This window comes from Dendropsophus ebraccatus, chromosome 8, assembly GCF_027789765.1.
Source record: "Dendropsophus ebraccatus isolate aDenEbr1 chromosome 8, aDenEbr1.pat, whole genome shotgun sequence".
Classification (NCBI taxonomy): domain Eukaryota; kingdom Metazoa; phylum Chordata; class Amphibia; order Anura; family Hylidae; genus Dendropsophus; species Dendropsophus ebraccatus.
The window spans coordinates 58,950,067-58,972,002 of NC_091461.1; the positions used below are offsets into that span (position 1 = coordinate 58,950,067).

Below are 21,936 nucleotides of genomic sequence, written 5' to 3' on the forward strand. Positions count from 1 at the left end.
TGTAACAACGTCCAAAACACACGAGTCTTATTCAGCATCTTTTTGATATTCAATGACATATAGAACAAAGCCTTATTAAAGCAGAACACATGCAGTAATATGGTTGTAAAAATATTTATGGACCCAATTTTCTTTAAAAGTATGACTAATAATGGTGGGTTTTTGCTGGATGATCCGTATCTGTGTTTCTTTCGACCTTTTTAAGCCAAGTAGCCCATGTGATGAGATGCTTCAGCCGCATACCCCCCAAGGATGTGATCGATATTAAATGTTGACTAAATAAGGCCTAGACCACCCTGCCGCCATAGACTCTGTATAAGGTCTCTTGTCCAGAGTTTATTCCTAGATTAAATCCCCCCAAAACAATTTGACTGACCCCCTCCAAGTCAGTCAGATATAGCACCTTTTGTAGCCCGAAACAATTCTTCAGCCATTAATAATGGCCCCCTCCATAGCCAGATACAATGCACCCTGATGCAACCAGATATGCCCTTGTAGCCAGGTATGTCCTCTGTGATCATATATGCCGCCTGTAGCAAGGTATGCCTCCTGTATTCTCCCCTGAAAGCCAGGTATCTCCCCTGTAGCCATATCTGCACCCTGCACCCCATTAAAAGGCAGGAAGAGATGACAAGAACAGCGGCAGATGTGCACATCACGGCTGGAGGGCACTGTGTGAGGAAGTCTGTCAGTTGTTGGAGGAGGGCACTGTTTGAGAAAATCTGTCAGTTTCTGGAGGAGGGCGGGCTCAGAGCATTCACGGATGTCTCAGAATAATCAATGCCACTCCTGAGGCTGTCCACCTGCTCTTTTGACAGCTAGTTGGCTGCTGGAAGGAAGGTGGGTGGCTTCAGATCTGGCACTGTTTGACGCTCTGGGACATTGCTGAATGCTGGTAGCAAAAGCATCGCACATACCCCCTCAACCTGCACCATGTACCCCTGGAGTATACATACCGCAGACCAATCAAGAGGCATTGGCCTCTCAAAAATTCTGGTGCAGCAGCACCAGACATATCATGATGTCCCCTATATTAACGCTAGACATTAAATGTGCTGTGACGTAGTGGTCCTGCCCCCTTCCGACTTTAGAAAAAGTGGTGGGCAGGGCTATGACTGGCAAAAAGCCACCCCATAATATTAGCTTACCTGTCGGGGCTATCGGCACCTCTGCAGCAAAAAAAATGTGGGTATTAAATCGGTTGCTAGGGCTGCCGGAGGTAATACCTTCTGTGGCAGTCCCAGCCTCTCTGCTAATTGCCATTACTGATCATGCAAGGTGATCGGCGTAATCGAAAAATAACACCAAATGCCAAAATTGCAGATTTTTGGCGATATTATCTATTAGATAAAATTGAATAAAAAGCAAATAAAAAGTTCTATCCACCCAAGTCTGGTACAGATAAAAAACAACAATCATAGCACAAAATATTAGCCCTTATATATGTCTCTATGGATCAAAAAAATGACAATGTTAAAGTAGTCAGAATATGGGGATTCAAAAGTTTTTTCTTTCTAAAAAGTAAAAAAAAATTTAAGTTAGTAAGTAGAAAACAAAATAAAATAATTGCATAAAGTACATAAACTGCCAAATGACCTACAGAATAAGGAAAACATTGGTTTAATTGCAAAGTTAAAGAAGCAGTTCACTTTTTATTTTTTTTGCCCCCCCGGTTAGCCGCTGTCAAGTATACTTACAGAAGATGATCGGTGTCCCGTTCCCGTCGGTCAGTTCCGTTCACATCGGGCGCGCGCTCACTTCCGCTGGCGCTGTGACTCCTCTTCTCTCCCTTGTCATTTGAACGCCGGAAGTCACGCGCTTCCATAGAGAATGCATGGAAGCGAGTGACTTCCGACGTATAATCACTGGGCAGAGAAGAGGACTCGCAGCAGCCGGCGGAAGTGAGCGCGCGCCCGATGTGAACGGCACCGCGGGACGGAACTGACCGACGGGAACGGGACACCGATCATCTTCTGTAAGTATACTTGACAGCGGCTACCCGGGGGGGCGAAAAAAATAAAAAGTGAACTGCTTCTTTAACAAAGCAGGAGCAAACTCCCTTAATGGGTGAAGAACCGCAGTTTTTTTTTTTTTACTATTTTGGCTAATTTTTTTTTTTTTTCTGTTTTGCAGTATGTTTTATGATAAAATGATGGATGTCATTAAAAAGGTCTATTTGTCCTGCAAAAATAAACCCTCATATGGCTATGAATGTGATGAGTTACAAATTTGCCAAAAATCTTGTACGGGGGAGGGGGTTAAGGCAAGGAGACATATGGTATCTTTCATATATTTGTCTGTGCTTTTAGAACGTAGAATAACACTGAACTGCCCCGTTCTCCCTCTCATCTTTATCCTTATTGCCTGACAAAGTTCGGCTTTCAAATCTTGTTCCTGTGCGATGCATATAAATTGTCAGGAGCTGTGAGGTTTGGAAACAGGGCTTGGCTCCCAGATGACTGTTATTCAAGCAGGGATAAAGATAAGAGGGGGAGCAAGGAGGCATTTCAGGTACTTGGGAATGTCTCTAACCATTTTATTAGGTTATGGAAGCACAGGCAGACATATGAAAAAGGTACCATGTGTCTCCTTGCTCCTAAGCTTATCTAACAGCATCATCAGTTAGAAACATGAATCGCAGAAGATAGATCCCTTTTAAAGTCAATTCTGTTGTACGCCCAACATAAGAATTTACATAATGTGTTAACCAATTGGGTGTTAAGGACCTTCACAAAACATCCTTCTGTACAGAAGTTTGGGGCTGTGTGTGCTTGACATTCCATCTTAAAAGGGGTAGTGCGGCGCTCAGCAATTATTCACAGAATAACACACATTACAAAGTTATACAACTTTGTAATGTATGTTATGTCTGTGAATGGCCCCTTCCCGTGTCCCACCACCCCCGCCCATGTACCCGGAAGTGTGGTGCATTATACATACCTGACGCGTGTCGACCCCCGTATCCCATCTTCAGACAATGACGTCCTCTTCGGGCGGCCAGCCGAACACCTCCGACTGTTCCAAGTGCCGGACGCCCTCTGCAGCGTCATCAGCTGCTCAGCCGCGATTGGCTGAGCATAACTGTGCTCAACCAATCGCGGCTGAGCACAGTCATGACGCGGCAGAGGAAGGCCGGCATCAGGGACGGCAGGAGCTGTTTGGCCGGCCTCCAGAAGATGACGTCTTGGCACTAGATGGCGGACGGGTGCGACGCGGATCAGGTATGTATAATGCACCACACTTCCGGGTACACGGGTGGGGATGGTGGGACACGGGGAAGGGGGCCATTCACAGACATAACATACATTACAAAGTTGTATAACTTTGTAATGTGTGTTATTCTGTGAATAATTGCTGAGCGCCGCACTACCCCTTTAAGAAGCCTTTCTACAAATGTATAACTCCCTTACAGTGAATATCCAACTGGAAAAAAAAAAGTGAACTGCTTCTTTAAAGGGGGCTTGGGGAGAGGCAAGTTCCTACTTCTGATCAAATTCCCCCCTGCCCCTGCTAAGATTTTAAAAATGGCCGGACTTTTACTTTAACTGACTATAAACACTCCTGGGATAAACATATCTATCCTAAGATAAGAAAGGAAATGCTAAAAAATGCAGACTAGACAATCTTTTATGTTTCTTCCAGTACTCCAGTTGTTCAGCTGCTGTATGCTCTGCAAGAAGTAATTGATTATTAACATTGTGACACAGTGATCTCTGCTGCCACCTCTGTCCGTGTCAGGAACTGTCCAGAGCAGGAGAGTTTTTCTATGGAGATTTTCCACTACTTTGGACAGTTCCGGTCATGGACAGAGGTGGGAGAAGAGAGCATTTTTTTTAAACAGGAAAGAATATACCACTTCCTGCAAGGCATACAGCAGCTGATAAGTACTTAAAGGTTTGCGTTTTCTAAAAATAAGTAATTTACAAATCTGTATAACTTTATGATCCCAGTTGATTAAAAAACTATTTTTCTCGAGTACCCTTTTAAGTGGCTGCATTTGCAACTTGCTAAGATGATCTGTCAATCCTGGGTTCCAAAAGGAAACTGTAGATATTGCTCCATCCTCTGATGTCATAGGACCAGTTAGTCTGAAATAAAAAGCGGATGTACACTACTTGCAACTATGATATACAGTATTTTTTAAAAGTAAAGAAAAAAAAACAACTTCAAACGTTACTTGAAAAACTGAATAAGTGTTTATTGTTGCAGAATTACATTTTTTTTATACATATTTCATAAATGATACAGGATTTTACACATCTATATTTTGCTTATTTATAGGACATTCCTCCATGCTCCAAACCTCCCCGCACACTCACACATGCCAGACCCTTTAGAGACAATTCCTGTGTTTTTACTGTTCTTATAAACCATTTATACAAACAGGATCAGGTTATTTGCTGCTGAAGGGGCCTAAATTGCTATTTTCTCCAGCGCCTTCAGCATCAGAAGTGCAAATGGCAAAAGAAAAGCTTTCGGTATTTTAGTGTTAAAATAAAGATCTCCTGTTCAAGATCACAGTAACCCAGGCAGAAACTTTAGGATTAACGCTTTGGCCATCATCATGTTCAGATTTCTTGCGGTATTGAGTTATGTTGCCTTTAAAAACAACAAAAGAAATTACCATGATTTCAGAAAAATCAATGCTCTGTATTGTTATTTGGGCCTCTAGATGTCGATGATTGTCGATCAGACTTATTCCATAGCAGACATTCACGCCCCATACATTGGCATAATTTAAAGGGCACATTTGCATGATAGAGATATCTTATGAAGGCATAATACACCTCCAGAAAACCATGATCACACATGTCTTCTGTACACTGTGTTCTGCATGGATCTACAATCTTGGAAAAAATACAGGACACAATAGAAAAAGATAGAAACAAACAAGAAAGTATGGAAAAATGGATTCAATCCACCTGAGAGGAGAGCCTTAGGTTAGAGGCAGTTACTTAAGACTACAGTTGGCAGCATCTGCCAGCCATGTTCCACATGGGCACAAGATTTAGGCTGGCAAGGAGTCCATGGTAATGTAACTGCCAGTCAAATAATGTATGAAGAGAACATATATACTCTCTCCTCTCTGTTTCAATATATGCAAGGCACCAGTCAGCTGGCTTCACTTCTTTAGTTCTGTAATCCTTTCCCTGAAGTAGGAGCCTTTCACAGTGGGGAGTCCTTAAAAAATTGTCTCTGCAAAATAGAAGCCCAATACCACCCCATCATTACCCCCATGCCAACCCCGACAAGAGACTGCACCATTTTGATATTGAAAGTCTGTGGAAGAGCAGCTTATTCCAAAGGAAAAAAGGCAAGAGAACCCCTGAAAACTTTGGAGCAGAAGATAGAGGTGATATGTCAGTCGTTGCCACTCTCCAATCCTTCAGTGGTACGTAGATACTGTACACAAAATATAGACAAGGCCGGTTATCATCCAGGAAGATGTTGCACTTCTATCAACAGGGAATGAACCAGATGATGTCAATCTTTATGAAGATATTTGATGTTCATTGCATTAGAGTAAGGTGGTAACCCCTTCATATTCATGCAACCCTGATTTTCTACCCCACTGATCCTCCAATCAAGAGCGCAGAACAGGGAAACATCTCCCTCCCAAAAACAAACAAAAAAAATAGACAAAAACAAATAAAAAAAAAGACATAAAAGCCTATCATGCATTGAGCCCCTGAAGTGTATATATATATATATTTAGCCAAGGCAGTGGGAGGGAGAGGGATGGGGGAAATGGACATTTAGTAAAGTGATTACAAGGAAAAAGAAGAAGAAGAAAATAAATCACGTGCTGTTTCTTAAAATGCATAGCAGAAAGATTCACGGTGTTTGGGGCTTGGATTAAAATTGAACAGTGCTGCATCTAAACACAGAAAGGCATGTGCATGAACCTGGAGTGTATCATGACAGCAAGGCAGCAGAAGGCCTCCACGTCATTACAACAAAAATGCTTCAAGACTGGAGACTAGCTTTATATGTTGAGGTTACTACTGGTCCAAGGTTTCTTCACATGGCATTAGTTGTGCGTTACATGTTACTCGTGTCTCCACTGAACCAACAGACCATTACCCAATTCGCCACATTCTAACTTGCCATAAAATCAAGAAAAAACAAATAAAATAAAAATTGTCATTCATAGTTTAGAACCCTTTAACTTTTACATATCATCCATCTGCATTTGCTGACAAGTAAAATAATTAATATGGACTAAGAAACTTTTCAAACCTCTGAAGGTTTAACAAAGTCAAGGCTCTGAGCTCTCCTTAAATTAACTTCTGCCTGTTCTTATACAGCAGCTAAAAAAAAAAAAAAAGTTAATTAAAAAAAAAAATGTATGAAAGAAACACATCATAAGAGGGAGACATGATCACCCATCCCAATACCACATCCCAGCTACCACCAATAATGCTTTAAATTTCAAAGGCAAGAGATATCCACAGGTTTTGCTGGGGATTTAGGAGTTTTGCAATGAATCTTTGTCATCAATTTGTTGGATCGGGAGATGCATCTGCAGGGGATCACGCAGTCTTTTAAGGTCCAACTCCACCTTGAGGAGAGAAGGGAAAAAAAACAACTCTGAGAATTAACCCAGAAACCAGCGCCGCAAGACACTCACACAATCGTATTCTAGATTGCCTACATTGTGCCTTAACTACTACCGTACCACTTCAGTATCAATTAAAAAACTGGCACCTACAAAAAAAAAAAAGTTTAGGAGAGAAGTGTCAACCCAATGCCAATGTACAGAAGATACACCAACAGGGATTTTAGGACACTTTTTTTCAGCAGAATTATGAATCTGAAATTGGCCTGTCTGGGTAAGGTCAACATTGGGCAGAAGTAAAGAGGGGTGCGCTGTGGCCGACTTTTAGAAAGGAAAGGACAATCTCAAATCCCTTAAAGTGACTCTGTACCCACAATCTGACCCCCCCAAACCGCTTGTACCTTCAGATAGCTGCTTTTAATCCAAGACCTATCCTGGGGTCCGTTCGGCAGGTGATGCAATTATTGTCCTAAAAACAACTTTTAATCCTACAGCGATGTGTAACGGCCGGGGCTTACATTTGTATATGCATTAGGCTGGCACAACCGCTCTGTCGTTGCTCCCCACCCTCCTCAGCATTAGGAATGCTCCAGGAACATTTACTGCTGTTTGAGCTTTGCACAGGTGTCTTAACGATCCAGCCCATGTTCATTATGCACACAGGTGGGGAATAGGAAGCAATCTGCCTGGAGAATTCCTAATGATGTGGAGGGTGGGGAGGAAGGACAGAGAGGTGGTGCCAGCCTAATGCATATACAAATTTAAGCCCCGGCCGTTAGACACAGCGCTGCCGAATGGACCCCAGGACAGATCTTGGATTAAAAGCAGCTATCTGAAGGTACAAGTGGTTTGGGGGGGGGAAAGATTGTGGGTACAGAGTCACTTTAAAGTGTAAGGTGGATGAACACTCAGGGAGTATGAAGCAGGCTTAGGAAGTGAGGGCTCATACAAGGCAAGTGTTGGCCAAAATGTAAGGACACAAAACAAAAGGACAAAAAAACAAAAAGCAAAGAAATTCGCATCTACGTGAAAATGGCACTGAGAAAAAAAGAAAAAAAAAAAAAAACTAAGGGCCAGGATTAAAGATGAACAGTAAGTAAGAACCCCGATGCATAGTATTTGAATCCCAGTGGCTGGTTTTAATGGATGCAATCCTAGGGCTGCCTGGAAAACATTAACATTTCCCCCACAAATATTTCAAACTACATTTTATGATAAGAAGTCGTCTTATTACAAAAGTCCAACAAAATACAAGCCCTGTAGATGGAAAAATAAAAGTGTTATGTGTCTTAGAAGGTGATAAGGTAAAAATGAAAAATGGCTGCGTCCTTACTAAGGTTAAGGGATTGGTAAAACATGCCATCTTGCCCAGTCCTTTTGCTGTATCGCAAAGATTATACCCAGAGAATGCACACATACATACATACATAATAAGATTAAAGCATACCTGAGCAATATCATCCTTGAGTCGATTATATTCTAAATAATTAAAACCTGTTTTTTTGGCCGTTTTATGGAAAAAATTTAGGAACTGTCTGTCTGTGGCATCTGGATAAATATATTCCTGTATGGGAAAAAGGAACACAATATATTTTGTTGTGTCAAAATTTGTCTTATAAGTTTTAATCATCATGTTAAACTCATTACTAGGTAATATGAGGAAGTATGAAGATAAATCACCACAATAGCCAGAATTACTATGTAAGGAACCTCCAGTATGTGAGCACTCTATGAAATTACACTCCAGATACCTGTAGCTTAGCTTTACTATGCCTATGTTCTGATTTCTTGTGGCTCAGCACTGTCATTAGGACATCAGCCTACAGAACTTATGACTATTTATAGGATAGAATCACCAGAACAGAAAGGGTTGTCCTGTCCCATGGCCACAGGCATCAGACATGTAGCTTCAGGCACTGATGACACATTATTGCACAGTTTTCACATTTAGATTTTGTAGTCAGGATCTTTCTATACAGTTAACAGTATTGTTAAGTTTCCTTTAGTAAACCGTAACCTCTGAGACACAGAAATATAGGACCACCTTATATACTACATTCTTCTATTACAAGATACTACCTCTATTACTTAGATGGAGAATTCTATAGAGCTGGTGATGGTAGCTATTCCATGTTCCACCACTTACTCATGTTTTCTCACTACACACACAGTCGATACAATCTACATTGATCTGCACACAGGAGCCTCTATAGCTGGGCACAAGCATTCTGTCCTGCAGGTGCTGCTCAGTAACGTCACATAACTCTTAATGAGATGGCCCTTACATGCACATTAAAATACATTAGGTAACTGTTAAAACAATATATATACTAAACTAATGTATACCTTTATATGACCATATACAGTCATCTGATTTTTACTACGTTTTACAGAAGAAAAAAAAAAGTGTTTAATTGTTTAAGTGTCACTGTCGTTTGTGAAAACTTTTGATGTGTCAGACATGTTAAAAGTTTTGATCGCATTGGGTCTAAGTGTTTAGACCTATACTGATCAGGAGAATGAAGTGAAATAAGACTGCTGCAGAGCGATCCAGTCCTGCTGTGTGTTTGGGGGGGGGGGGGGGGGGGGGGGAACAAGTGCCATGAAAAACTTTTTCCCAGTAATTGAAGCACATTACAAAGTTGTATAACTATGTAATGTGCTTAAATCACCTATCTGCCTCCCTTCCCTGTCTTTTCCCCCCTCCACCCCCCACCAGGAAGAGTCCTGACTCACACAGACCTAATTACTGTCGTCACCATTACCAAGCTCTTCTCTCAGCTCCTTCTCCTGTTACACTAGCCTTCCCCCTCCCCTGCCTTGTCAGGTGACTCAGCTTGCTCAGCTCCCATTGGCTGAACAACTGCAAGCCATCACTTGTCACATGTCTCTTGATTATCTTCCCTCCAATTGACTCCGTCACATAGGCAGCCCCCCCCCCACCTCATACCCTCTCTCCTGCTGCCGAGGACTCAGTGAGTGAGGGAGTCATGTCACTAGAGAAGACAATTGGAGCTGAGCAAGCAGAGTCACCTGACAAGTAGGGGGAGGCTGGTGTAACAGGACCTAGAGCAGCCCTTCTGCTGATGACTCATCCTCACAAGCAGGAGCTGAGAAGAGCTTGGTGACAGTGACGACAGTCATTAGGTCTGTGTGAGTTAGGACACTTCCTGGTGGGGGGTGGAGTGGGAAAAAACAGGGAAGGGAGGCAGATAGGTGATTGAAGCATATTACAGAGTAATATAACTTTGTAATGTGCTTCAATTACTGGGAAAAACGTTTTCATGGCACTTGTCCTTTAACTTTTGAGGAAACTTTTTTTTATTCAATACCTTGTATACACTTCTGTGGCATTTAGCACCTAAAAAATCATAAACTATAGAACTTGGGAGGTGTTAACCATATTAATGCAGACAAGCTTATCTTCATGAAACTGCTACATACTATACAGTTAGATAGACAAAAAAGGGGAGGGGGTAAATGAGGTTTTATGCTAGATTTTTCACATTACAGTGTTCAGACCACTATAGGTCTCTAAAACAATCCGGGTCACTCCTTGGTTTGCTGCATGTGATGGGCTCTATAGACTAAGAATGCAGCTTGGGTCGTGCAGGTGGATGGAGATGGCAGCAAAGTGGGGAGTGAAGCGCATAACCGGCTCTCTTCTCTTGCACACTCAGACCCTGACAGATGAAAATTTCTGGTATGTTTCTTTAAAGGAGAAGTCCAGCAAAAATTTTTATTGAAGTATTGTATTGCCCCCCAAAAGTTATACAATAACCAATATACGCTTATTACGGGAAATGCACATAAAGTGCTTTTTTTCCCTGCACTTACTACTGCATCAAGGCTTCACTTCCTGGATAACATGGTGATGTCACGACCTGACTCCCAGAGCTGTGCGGGCTGTGGCTGCTGGCGGGGGGACACTGAGGGACACAGGACACTGAGCATCCCTCTGCCATCATCCTCTCTAGCAGCCACAACCTGCACAGCTCTGGGAGTCGGGTCGTGACATCACCATTTTATCCAGGAAGTGAAGCCTGGATGCAGTAGTAAGTGCAGGGGAAAAAGCACTTTATGTGCATTTCCCGTAATAAGTGTATATTGGTAATTTGTATACCTTTTGGGGGGCAATACAATACTTTAATAAAAATTTTCGCCGGACTTTTCCTTTAAGGATAGGGGCGAATTAGCATAAAATATAATGACATTATTTTTGTCATGACAGAAGCCTTACTCACCCTGCCTGTAAGTAGAAAATAACAATACATTCCAATGATACCGCTATAAGTGATGAAGTAAGTGACAGGCTCCATGATATCCCAAGAGTATTCCCACCACGTCAGGCGCGCGAGGATTCCAAACTGTACAGACATATAAGCTAAGCCGCCCCACTGGACAATCCTGGTCATCTTCGCTGCTTTCTGAGCAGTCTTCAGCCGAGCCTGTGCAAACAATTGCAGATGGATAATATAGTTATTCCTTTAAACATTTAGGTAAACCTTTAGGTAAAATACATGTTAAATCACCATACCCCCCCCCCCCCCCGAGAGACTAACAATTTGTTCCATACTTGTTATCTTTTTAGTCTCCTTCCCCAGCTCTGAACTGCTGCTTTCTGCTGAAGACAAAAAACTCTGTGTGAGCTGTACGCTCAGTCTCTGCTCTGATCCCCATCCTCCCACCACCTTCTGAGATGGCTCATGTACACATATAATTAGCATCCCTGGCCTGCTGTTTATGCAGTCTAATGCAGGGAGGGCTCATCACAGTGAGGTCAACAGTAATTTGACCTCAGAGATTAACCCTCCTGGTATTACAGAGAGCAAAAAAAGCAGATCAGGGACCCTGTTTACATGAGCTGTCTCAGAGGGCATGGGGAAAAGAAGTGACGAAGTAAAGAGCTCACACATAGTTTTTGTATGTCTTCAGCAGAAAGCACCAGGCTCAGAACTGGGGAAAGGAGACTGAAAAGGTAATGACATGTATGAGTTGTTTCAATATGTATTTTACCTGAGGGGAATACCCCTTTAATAAACATAAGAGAAGGAAAAAACACAACACCCCAGATCCTCCAGAGGTTATGAAATTCGGAACAGCATTCAATAAAAATCCCTTCAAAATCTTAAAGCGAATGTACCATCAGTTACATTGCTTTGGGTCTTTACCTGAATGGATCAGTGCCGGTTCATGGATGCTGGTGGTGTGGTCCTTTTTCTAACCACTGCCCGATTCCTGCACACGGCGCAGGTCCATTCCAGGTGCTTCAAAAGGAGCACAGTGTCACCGGCATCCCCACGCCAGCGCCAATCCATTCGAGTAAAAAAAAAAACAAAGCGGGAAGACTCTAACCTGCTGTTATGTTTCCATAGCCATACAAGTGTACCATCTGAATCAGAAACCAATGTACCTTTTCATGAGGTTCAAGCTGCCCATGAAGCTGCTCTAGTCGACTGCAGAGCTCCTTCTCTCTGCTGACCTGGAAATCCTTGATATGCATAGAACTGTGCAGCTGCTGCACAAGATGCTTTACGTCATTCATAGTCGTTGCATGTTCATGGCTTAACATTTCTGAATATAAAGAAAAAACGCAATGTTACATGATGCCTATGGCTAATGAAATCTATTATGTATACTTACAAAAATTAAGTATATTAAAATCAAAAGAGTCAGGCTAGTTCTACTGGGCAAAACAGAACAGAAATCTAAGCTATAAAAAGCAAAAGATTTAAAGCTGAAAAAAAACTGCCTTTTGTTGGTCCCAATGTGAAGACATTTCACAGCACATTACCTCTTTTTGGTGTCCGCACTTCGTAGATTTTATCATTAATGGACAGTTTGAAGTCATCTAGTAGGAGAACGTCAATGCCTGTGGAAGAGGCTACACGGGCTCCATCTGTAAATGAAAGCGACTTCTGTGACTCCACGATTAGCAGTAAATCAGTGAGAGCAGGCCCTATCTATTAGTTCTTCAGGGTCACATGTAATTAAAAAAAATGTGGTGCTCATGGGGCATATGGGGTTAATGGGTGAGATTGGGTCACCTATCAGAGAAACCTTTTCTATTAACCAGAGCAGGCAGCTTGGCCAAGTACATCACAAAGAAAGCTATTGATTTTACTTCAGGGTGACGGATCTGCCACCCTGGAGATGACAGCTGTGTGTACAGGGTCCCCGTTGCAGGAGTTCCTATGTTTAGCTAATCCTAAGGGAATCTACTTTATTAAAATGTGACCTCCAAAAAGAACCCCTTCCACAAATGAGAACATAAAGCTTAAAAACCCTGAATTGACTTGTCCCTGATTGAAGCAAAATGCATTCTGAGGTCAGCTCCAGTAACACGCTGTCTAACCTGTGGAGTAGATTGCCACTCTGTCGATTCCCCGGTCTTCATTCTGGAGCTGCTGCAGAAATACTCCGACTGAATCTGAAATAGGCTTCAGAGTAAAGCGGCATTTCTCCTGGCGGGATGGCAGGCTGACTGTTATCACCGGCAACCCATTTTGGTAAACCACAGACACATCTAACAAAAAAAAATAAATAATAATATTATTATTAAAAGGGACAATAGTTATACCTGTGCCTCATGCATATTTTTATATCAATTACGGTTGATAAAAAAAAAAAATACAAAAATAATAATAATAATAATAATAATAATAATAATAATAATAAAAATATATATATATATATATATATAGATAGATAGATAGAGAGAGAGAGAGAGAGAGAGAGAGAGAGAGAGAGAGAGAGAGATATTATAATATATATATTGGCTTTCTTAAAGAGACACATTACCCTCCTCAGTCCCAAGCCTGGAATCACATCTAAAAGACTGAATAGCGCAAAGAGCAATGCACCTACTCACCATCAGAGGGCGATGCTGCACTGCAAAATGCTACTTTTTGGCTCAGCCATGGAGGAAGTCTCTGGTGCACCTAGAAAACACAAGCACATATATTATTAAGCATTGGGGATGTTATTGTGCAGCTTTAACTCTATTATGGTCCATTGTACATTGTAATGTTGACAATCGCTAAGACTGTTAATCTACAAACCTCCAAACACCTTCAAAATAATCAGGTGCTAGCATTAATATAAACATAAAGCCACCTATTATAGTATATAGAAGAATGCATATAGAACATCAGGGATGTCCAGTCTTTGTTTAAATTTTACCGGCTGCGCCATTTATATTGTGTGTTATATAATCCAGGCTCTGGGTGGTCAAAGTGTGATCGCATGACTGCTGACACTTCCTGGGGTAAGCAAAACTTTTTCTATTATTGTACTGCAATGGGATATGCTAATGTACTGTAATAGGATAGGTGATGCTCAGGTCATACAATGAGTTCAACCAGTTACATTGGTCCTGACTATCACCCATTAGCGATGTATAGAGAAAACCTCCCTGGCAGCATCAGGAGATGTAAGGGTGCAGCACATCCTGAGCCACTCACACTTATCTGCCCACTCCATTCCACCAGAACAATAGACACATTATGTCAGATCACCTTTGGACTGAGAATAGCAGCTAATAATTACTCCGACCTCTGAGATGTTGTGGCTCCATTCCCATTCCCTCCTCTTACTCTGCGGCACTTCTATTCCCATAGATACACAAGAGGAGGGCAGGGCTGGATGATACTGTGGGGCTACACCCGTCTGAGTGACATGGGACCCTCTTCCTATGTTTTATATGGCAATGTGCAACAAATTACCCAAAAGAAAAAGTAACAGACGGTGATAAAACATCTGTGTTTATGCGTTAAAGCTTTTTTTATGTTATAAACGCAATGTGGGAACGCAGCCAGTCTAAACTTTCCGGCACGCTTCTGCATGGCTAGCCTATGAGGATGCAAACTGCTATCCTCAGCTGCTAGCGCACTAGGGAGGAGCCCTTCATTTACTAACATTTGTTTTCTCTCTCCTTTTTTGTTTTTTTACAAACCGGTATGCTATGACTGGTGGGTTTTGTTTTTTTAATAAAAATAAAAAGAGGGGTGTGGGGGTGTTTTTACGTAACAATTTCACTGGTAGTGTGTGTTTTATTTTATTTTACAGGCACAGGAGTGGAGGCCCTGGCACTCCAGGTCTGGGGAGGTAGTAGGCTAGTTATTTTTTTACACTCGGAGGAGCCAAAATAAATGGCATTTCCACTCTGGTGCTACCAGGTTGCTACTTTTTTGTTTTAAATAAAGTTAAGAAAAAACTGCATGTACTGTGCCAGTGTATGACTGGCCTTAAAGGGGTTGTCCAGTGCTACAAAAACATGGCCACTTTCTTTCAGAGACAACACGACTCTTGTCTTCAGTTCAGGTGCAATTTGCAATTAAGCTCCATTCACTTCAATAGAACTGAGCAGCAAACCCGCCCAAGCAGGAGACAAGAGTGGGTCTGATTCTGGAAGAAAGTGGCCATGTTTTGTAGCGCTGGATAATCCCTTTAAAGCTACTCTGTACCTACAGTCTGTCCCCCCCAAACCACTTGTACCTTCACAAGATCTGACCTGGGGTCCGTTCGGCAGGGGATGCAGTTATGGTCATAAAAACAACTTTTCATCCGGCAGCGCTGTGTCTAACGGGCGGGGTTTACATTTGTATATGCATTAGGCTGGCACCACCTCTCTGTCCTTCCTCTCCACCCTCCTCATCATTAGGAATTGGGGGGGGGGGGGCGGGGGGAAGGATAAAATCAGGATCAAAACAAAAAAAGGTTGACATATTTCCATTATAGTTTTTCTCTGTCAATCACACCTTTTTTGTGCAAATTGAGGTGTATTTGCAATAGTAAGTAGGAAAATGTGGAAGCATAACCCAGGGATGGATCAATTTCTGAAAGTGATGATCTCCAGAGAGATACAAACCTATATGACTAATCACAAAGATACTGTCACCTCCACCTGACCAGCCCATTCTGGTAGAGGTGCAGTTTTTCATTTATATTTATTGGATTTGGTCACCATGATAGAAAAAGGACACACCTAGCAAAAGTTAAAAAACAAAAACACTCGCGTGTCTGATACTACTGCAGTATAAACAGGGTAATCTTGACAGAGCAGCGCTGAATTATGTATGAAGAGAATTATCAAATGCTGCGGTAGGGTGTGATACTCCGGGATAAAGCATGCTGTAACAAGAAATCTAATTTTGCGCAGAAGGGGAAGAAAAACAAAAGTGGTTGTGTCCCAGGGCGGCTGAGCTTCACTGGAGCCACAGCCCCCCTCCCCCCCTTAAAATAAGCGATTTATACTAAAGCAACAAGCATTTCATGAGGCCAGGATGCTGTAAGTGAGTGATTTCAGCTGCGGGGAGATGAACTAAAAGCCTCCTTCTATTAACATTCACAAGGTGTTCACAGGCAACCGAGCGATTCTACAGGAATCCCCAGCATGAAGGGCTGCTAACTAAAATGGACGGCTGTCAAGGAGGGTGTTTTCCTTGGGACTCCCACCTATTTATATGCTGGGAAAATGATGCCCTGTACGGCTCAGTGCGTTCATAATAAAAGAGGAAAATGCTGCCTGGGAGAACAATGAAGGAAATAAGCGTTAATGGGAATGGGCTGGAAGAAAAAAAAAAAAATATGTTAACCCCTTTATAGGAAAACAAAAAGTAACTGTTTCTGTAGGCTAGGTGGACACCGTCCAGACTACAGCAGGGCTAAGGGTGTCCCCCCCTCCAGGCTACCACAGGGCTTGAATGAACCAGTCCAGACTAGCTGCTGAGCTAGGGTGACCCCATCCAGACTACCCCCAGGGCGCCCCTCTGCAGGCTACAGCGAGGCTATGAATGGCCCAGTCCAGACTACCTGCTGAGCTAGGGTGACCCCATCCAGACTACCCTCAGGGCGTCCCCCTCTGCAGGCTACAGCGAAACTTAAGGCCCTATAACACCAACAGATCTGACGACAGATTATCTGCCAAAGATTTGAAGTCAAACCCAGGAGTGGATTTGAATAGAGGAGAAATCCAGTCTTTCCTTTATGACCTGTTCTCTGATTATGACCTGTTCTCTGTTTATAGTCTGCTCCTGGGTTTGGCTTCAAATCTTTGGCAGATAATCTGTCATCAGATCTGTTGGTGGAATAGGGCCTTAAGAGTGCCCCCCCCTCCAAGCTACCACAGGGCTTGAATGACCCAGTCCAGATATACCTGCCGGTCTAGGGTGACCCCATTTAGACTACTCCATTTTCTGTACAACGCACCACCGCTTTTGTTTAATCCAGGAGTGAACAAAACATATAACAAACTGTAAAAATCTGATACGATTAGAAGCAGTTATAAAAAGAGTTAATTCATGTGCATGGTACAGGTACAGATTAGGGCTCCACATTGATGGCGACACGTTGCAGTAAAATGTATGGATTACAGAAATGCAATGGGGGGGGGGGGCCGTGCTAAGGAGTTATGTCCTAACCTGTGGAGTCTTATCCTAAGTGTACACATCCATCATGATGTGGTCATATCAAAGTTTTGCAAAGATTTGTCAAAAAAACTGTAGATCGATCAGGAAGTGTGAACAGACCCCATCATTCCTTTATGTTATGCCACAGGCCAGGGGCGCAGCCTCACTAAGTAAGCTCTGAATATTCCCATTCAGTAACGCATGCAAGATGCCCGAATATGGGGAGGTGAAAGCTGAACTTTCCATGTAACAATGACTAAGCTTTTAAGTCACCATAATAGAAAAACAATGACTAAGCTTTACTGGTTTATACTGTTAATAGTTTCGGGGATTACTACAGTAGAGAGCCCCCTACAATGAGACCGGTAACATCCATACATAGAGTAACACCATGTAGCTGTAAAGGCAATCAATGGTACAAACACACAGCTCCGAGCAAGTGACATTTACTGAAATGTAATTCCAGCTCCTCGCTCATAGGTGTCTTAAATCGCCACACGTGCTCTATCACAGCTGCTCGGATTTGCAGGGGAACTCCTCAGATCACGTTAGGTGACAGAACACAAACCCCCCAGCTGTCTTTTTGCTTGATGGCGATCAATCCATTTCAGTCTCTTTGTTACGGGAAATTAATCTCTCCACTTTCATTATAAAACACACTTGCCCACATAGCCACTGGGTCACCCACCAGTCACCACACATCTGACAATGCTCACTGGCACGGACCACTGCACAAATCACAGATGGTCCATGATAGACCTTCTCTTCAATAGCAAATGGCATGTATAACAATCCTCTAATATATCCTTAGGAGTGGGCACAATCTGACAACTGAGTAAGAAGGTAGTGGTCCTTCCACAGGACCCATGAGCCATGTTTCAGTATCAGTAACTGCAGCGTCCCACCCATCAGCCAGGCACACACACGTAAGCGTGCACGCTGAACTTCCTGACCATAATACCATTATCAGGGCCAATAGCCTTATCTCTGACAAACATGTGGAAGCAAAGGCTAATGACACCAGTGAGATGAAAAAACTGGAGAGAGAAAATATTATATACTGTATATACATAGTATTCTGAGACTGATGGAATCATTCACTCAGTAATAAGATATCAGCAGCAGGGTTATTATTGGGCAGTGCAAACACCCCCCCCCCCCCCCCTCAGCAAGACCCAGGGGTTATCCAGCACTAACAAAACATGGCCAATTTCTTCCAGAGACAATACCAGGCTTGTCTCCAATTTGGGTGGGGTTTTGCCACTCAGTCTCTGGAAGTAAGTGGCCATGTTTCTGTTGCGCTAGATAACCCCTTTAACTTCACTCAGGTTTTTGGCAGCCACTTGCCCCATCACCTAATACAATTTACCAAAACCCCTGATTTCAAAGGCCCAGTGTCTGGTCCCTTATTAAGTATAGAAACATCCTCTTCTATGGGCTCAGATACAGGGAAGTGACAGAGGCAATAAAGAATGGGTAATGACTGAAGGCAATGAGAGTACTGCGCATGACCCCAATTCTGATCTACTGTGGGTCATTTGAATTGCGGTCTCATTGTATGTTTGTATCCATGGAGAGCAGAACTTCCGGATTAAGAGAGAAAATAACCACTGATCCGCCAGCAGGTTGCCATGACAGGTACACTTTAAGGGTACGTGCACTCTATGGAATTTCAGTGGAGACTTCAAGCAGAGGCTGCTGGTGGAATCTGCTTGAAGTTCCGCCAATTCCATAGACTCTGATATTAGCCAGCGAATTCCGCCATCCACCCAAAGAATTGTCATGTCAATTCTTTGGGCAGACGGATGAATTTGCTGGCAAATATCACCGAGTCTATAAAATGGGTGGAACTTCAAGCGCAAGTCTGTGCAGGAAATTCCGTAGTGTGCACGTACCCCAAGTGTGAACTAAGCATCTTAGAGAATGAACCCCTGCTTTTACACAAATATAACATACCAGGACACTTGAGTTTGATGAATCCTGTTTATCAAAAGCATGTAACATGTTATGGGACCAGAACAGCTCTCTGACACCATCTGTCGGGGGAGCTTCGGGAGACCACTATACACTTTAGACAAGAGCACCTTTAACCCTTTAAGGACGGGGCCAATTTTCGTTTTTGCGTTTTCGTTTTTTCCTCCTTGTGCTTAAAAGGCCATAGCACTTGCATTTTTCCACCTAGAAACCCACATGAGCCCTTATTTTTTGCGTCACTAACTGTACTTTGCAATGACAGGCTAAATTTTGCCATAAAGTACACTGCAAAACCAGAAAAAAATTCAAAGTGTGGTGAAATAGAAAAAAAAAAACGCATTTCTTTTATTTGGGGGGAATGTGTTTTTACGCCATTCGCCCTGGGGTAAAACTGACTTGTTATATATGTTCCTCAAGCTGTTACGATTAAAACGATATATAACATGTATAATTTTTCTTTTATCTGATGGCCGGTAAAAAAATTCAAACCATTGTTAACAAATATACTTTCCTTAAAATTGCTCTATTCCCAGGCTTATAGCGCTTTTATCCTTTGGTCTATGAAGCTGTCTGAGGTGTAATTTTTTGCGCCATGATGTTTACTTTCTATCGAAACCTTGATTGCGCATATACGACTTTTTGATCGCTTTTTATTACATTTTTTCTGGATATGATGCGACCAAAAATTCGCAATTTTGCACTTTGGGATTTTTTTGCGCTGACGCCGGTTACCGTGCGAGATCAGGAATGTGATTAATTAATAGTTCTGGCGATTACGCACACGGCGATAGCAAACATGTTTTTTATTTACTTTTATTTAAAACCTGGGAAAAGGGAGATGATTCAGACTTTTATTAGGGGAGGGGGCTTTTTTTTTTTACTAATAACACTTTTTTTTTTTTTTTTTTTTTTTTTTTTTTACACATATACTAGAAGCCCCCCCTGGGCGATCTCCCCCACTAGACACCAGGGAAGTGCTGCATCCGGTAATCGGATGCAGCTGTCATGTTTGACAGCTGCATCCGATTACTGTATTAGCGGTCACGGCGATTGGACCGTGCCCGCTAATACCAGCGGTCCCGGGCTACAAGTGGCACCCGGGACCGCGGCGGTTCAGAGCGGGGTCGCCGCAAGGCCTCGTTCTGAACACCTCTTACGGGCGCAAGACATACCTATACGTCATGCGTCCTTAAGAGGTTAAAAACGTTATCCCAAATTCAATTTACAGATAAAACCTATTACAGTCTATTATAAACAAAACTAAAGCCCTTTTTAAAGGTTCTTTCCAAACGCACAATATACGGAAGTAAATATATAAAGGAAACCAATGATCACTCTCATGCTGCTTGAATCAGGAGTCCTCTAGGTGCTCCCCGGCAGCTTCTCCCAATCCCACCAGGCTTGATTGACAGATCACTGTGTGGGTATAGGAAGAGGGGCAAGATGTCACTGTGGACCATCCAGATGACTCATGGACCAGGCAGCATGAAAGTGATGACAGATTCCCTTTAAAATGACATTGCCATTGTTACACCCCGAGTGACAGAACCTAATGAATTACCTTTAGTACTGCTGCCAGTTAAATGTTCTCTTTTCTAAAGGACAAAGTTTACCAGTTTGTTAATGGCTGTATAAGTAGGCATATGTTGGCACTCAACTCTGCACAAAACACTGAGTGACTGGCGTCTCCCATACCAGCGAGACTAATCTCCGAGAGGATCTTTCTGGCAGGCACGCTATGAAGCCATTTAAGTGATTTCACACATCAGTAAAATATTAGTAAAGTGTCAAAAATTAACATAATACCCTAGGTTGACTAAGGTAATGAGGTGGCAAAGGAGAGCCATGAGAGAGAGACTAAATTTGTGCAGCTCTGGGATAAACCTAAAAGAAAAAAATAAACTTCCCTGAAGTGGGCTCCTATTGGTAGGGCTGCACTTCGCCTGCACCATATTCTCTAAAGAGGATACTTCATCTGGTTTACAACTGCCCAGAAAATTAAGTGAATGAGTCTAGAGTTTTGGAGTTATTTTTTTTTTACTGTCTAGAAGCCATCTTGCCCAAGCTGCTTTTAAAAACAGACAGAACTATGCTTTAGGGTGCGTTCACACCTACCGCATCTGCAGCTTATTTTTCCGCGGAAATCCGCAGGTCTGGTAGTGCAGATTTCAACCTGCGAGAAATCTGCGTATGTGTGCGTTTTGCGATTTTTCTGCATCATGTTTATCGCAACTGAAATGTCAGTTTAAAATGTCTCTCATTCTAAACGGACATTTCAGTTGCGATAAACTTGCTGCAGAAAAACCGCAAAACGCACACATACGCGGATTTCTCGCAGGTTGAAATCTGCACCACCAGACCTGTGGATTTCCGCGGAAAAATAAGCTGCGGATGCGGTAGGTGTGAACGCACACTTAAAGGGGTTATCCAGCGCTACAAAAACATGGCCACTTTCCCCCTACTGTTTTCTCCAGTTTGGGTGGGGTTTTAAAACTCAGTTCCATTGAAGTAAATGGAGCTTAATTGCAAACCACACCTGAACTGGAGACAACAGTAGGGGGAAAAGTGGCCATGTTTTCGTAGCGCTGGATAACCCCTTTAAAGCTAGCCCCATGAACACAGATCCAATAGCTTGGAGAAGACCCTATTAGTCTGTATGGGACAGGTAAGGTCTGCACTGGCTGGTGCTGAGCCAATGGGCTGATGGGCAATTGGATTGTCCCACCCACCACTGCTACTATGACTCTCACGTTTGTTTAAAGTTGTGCATATACTCAGCGTCAGTGAAGATGAGGAGAGAACATTTTATATAAACAGATGGTGCAGACCTGTTATAAACTATGAGCAGCCTTCCCTTCAGCCATGAATGCTGATGAAAGACACATGAATGACACATTTCCATATTTATTTTTAAACACAAAAAAAAACTATAAATAAAATAAAAATGCATATTAAACCTTTCACACCTCTGTAATAGGAATTCCCAAAGGATCC

The 21,936-nt window shown here is 42.5% G+C and overlaps 1 protein-coding gene across 1 annotated transcript in view; it reads right to left on the reverse strand.

Moving 5' to 3' along the window:
* Positions 1-4,173: 4,173 nt before the first annotated feature.
* The window catches only part of MCU (mitochondrial calcium uniporter), a 63,003-nt gene continuing 45,240 nt past the window's right edge, over positions 4,174-21,936 (reverse strand). The window contains exons 2-8 of the mRNA XM_069980527.1: positions 13,431-13,500; positions 12,915-13,085; positions 12,354-12,458; positions 11,973-12,133; positions 10,804-11,007; positions 8,007-8,123; positions 4,174-6,562 (exon numbers count right to left, since the gene is read on the reverse strand). Coding sequence (XP_069836628.1) covers positions 6,470-6,562; positions 8,007-8,123; positions 10,804-11,007; positions 11,973-12,133; positions 12,354-12,458; positions 12,915-13,085; positions 13,431-13,500 — 921 coding nt within the window. The 3' untranslated portion in view covers positions 4,174-6,469. The remainder of the gene's footprint in view (positions 6,563-8,006; positions 8,124-10,803; positions 11,008-11,972; positions 12,134-12,353; positions 12,459-12,914; positions 13,086-13,430; positions 13,501-21,936) is intronic.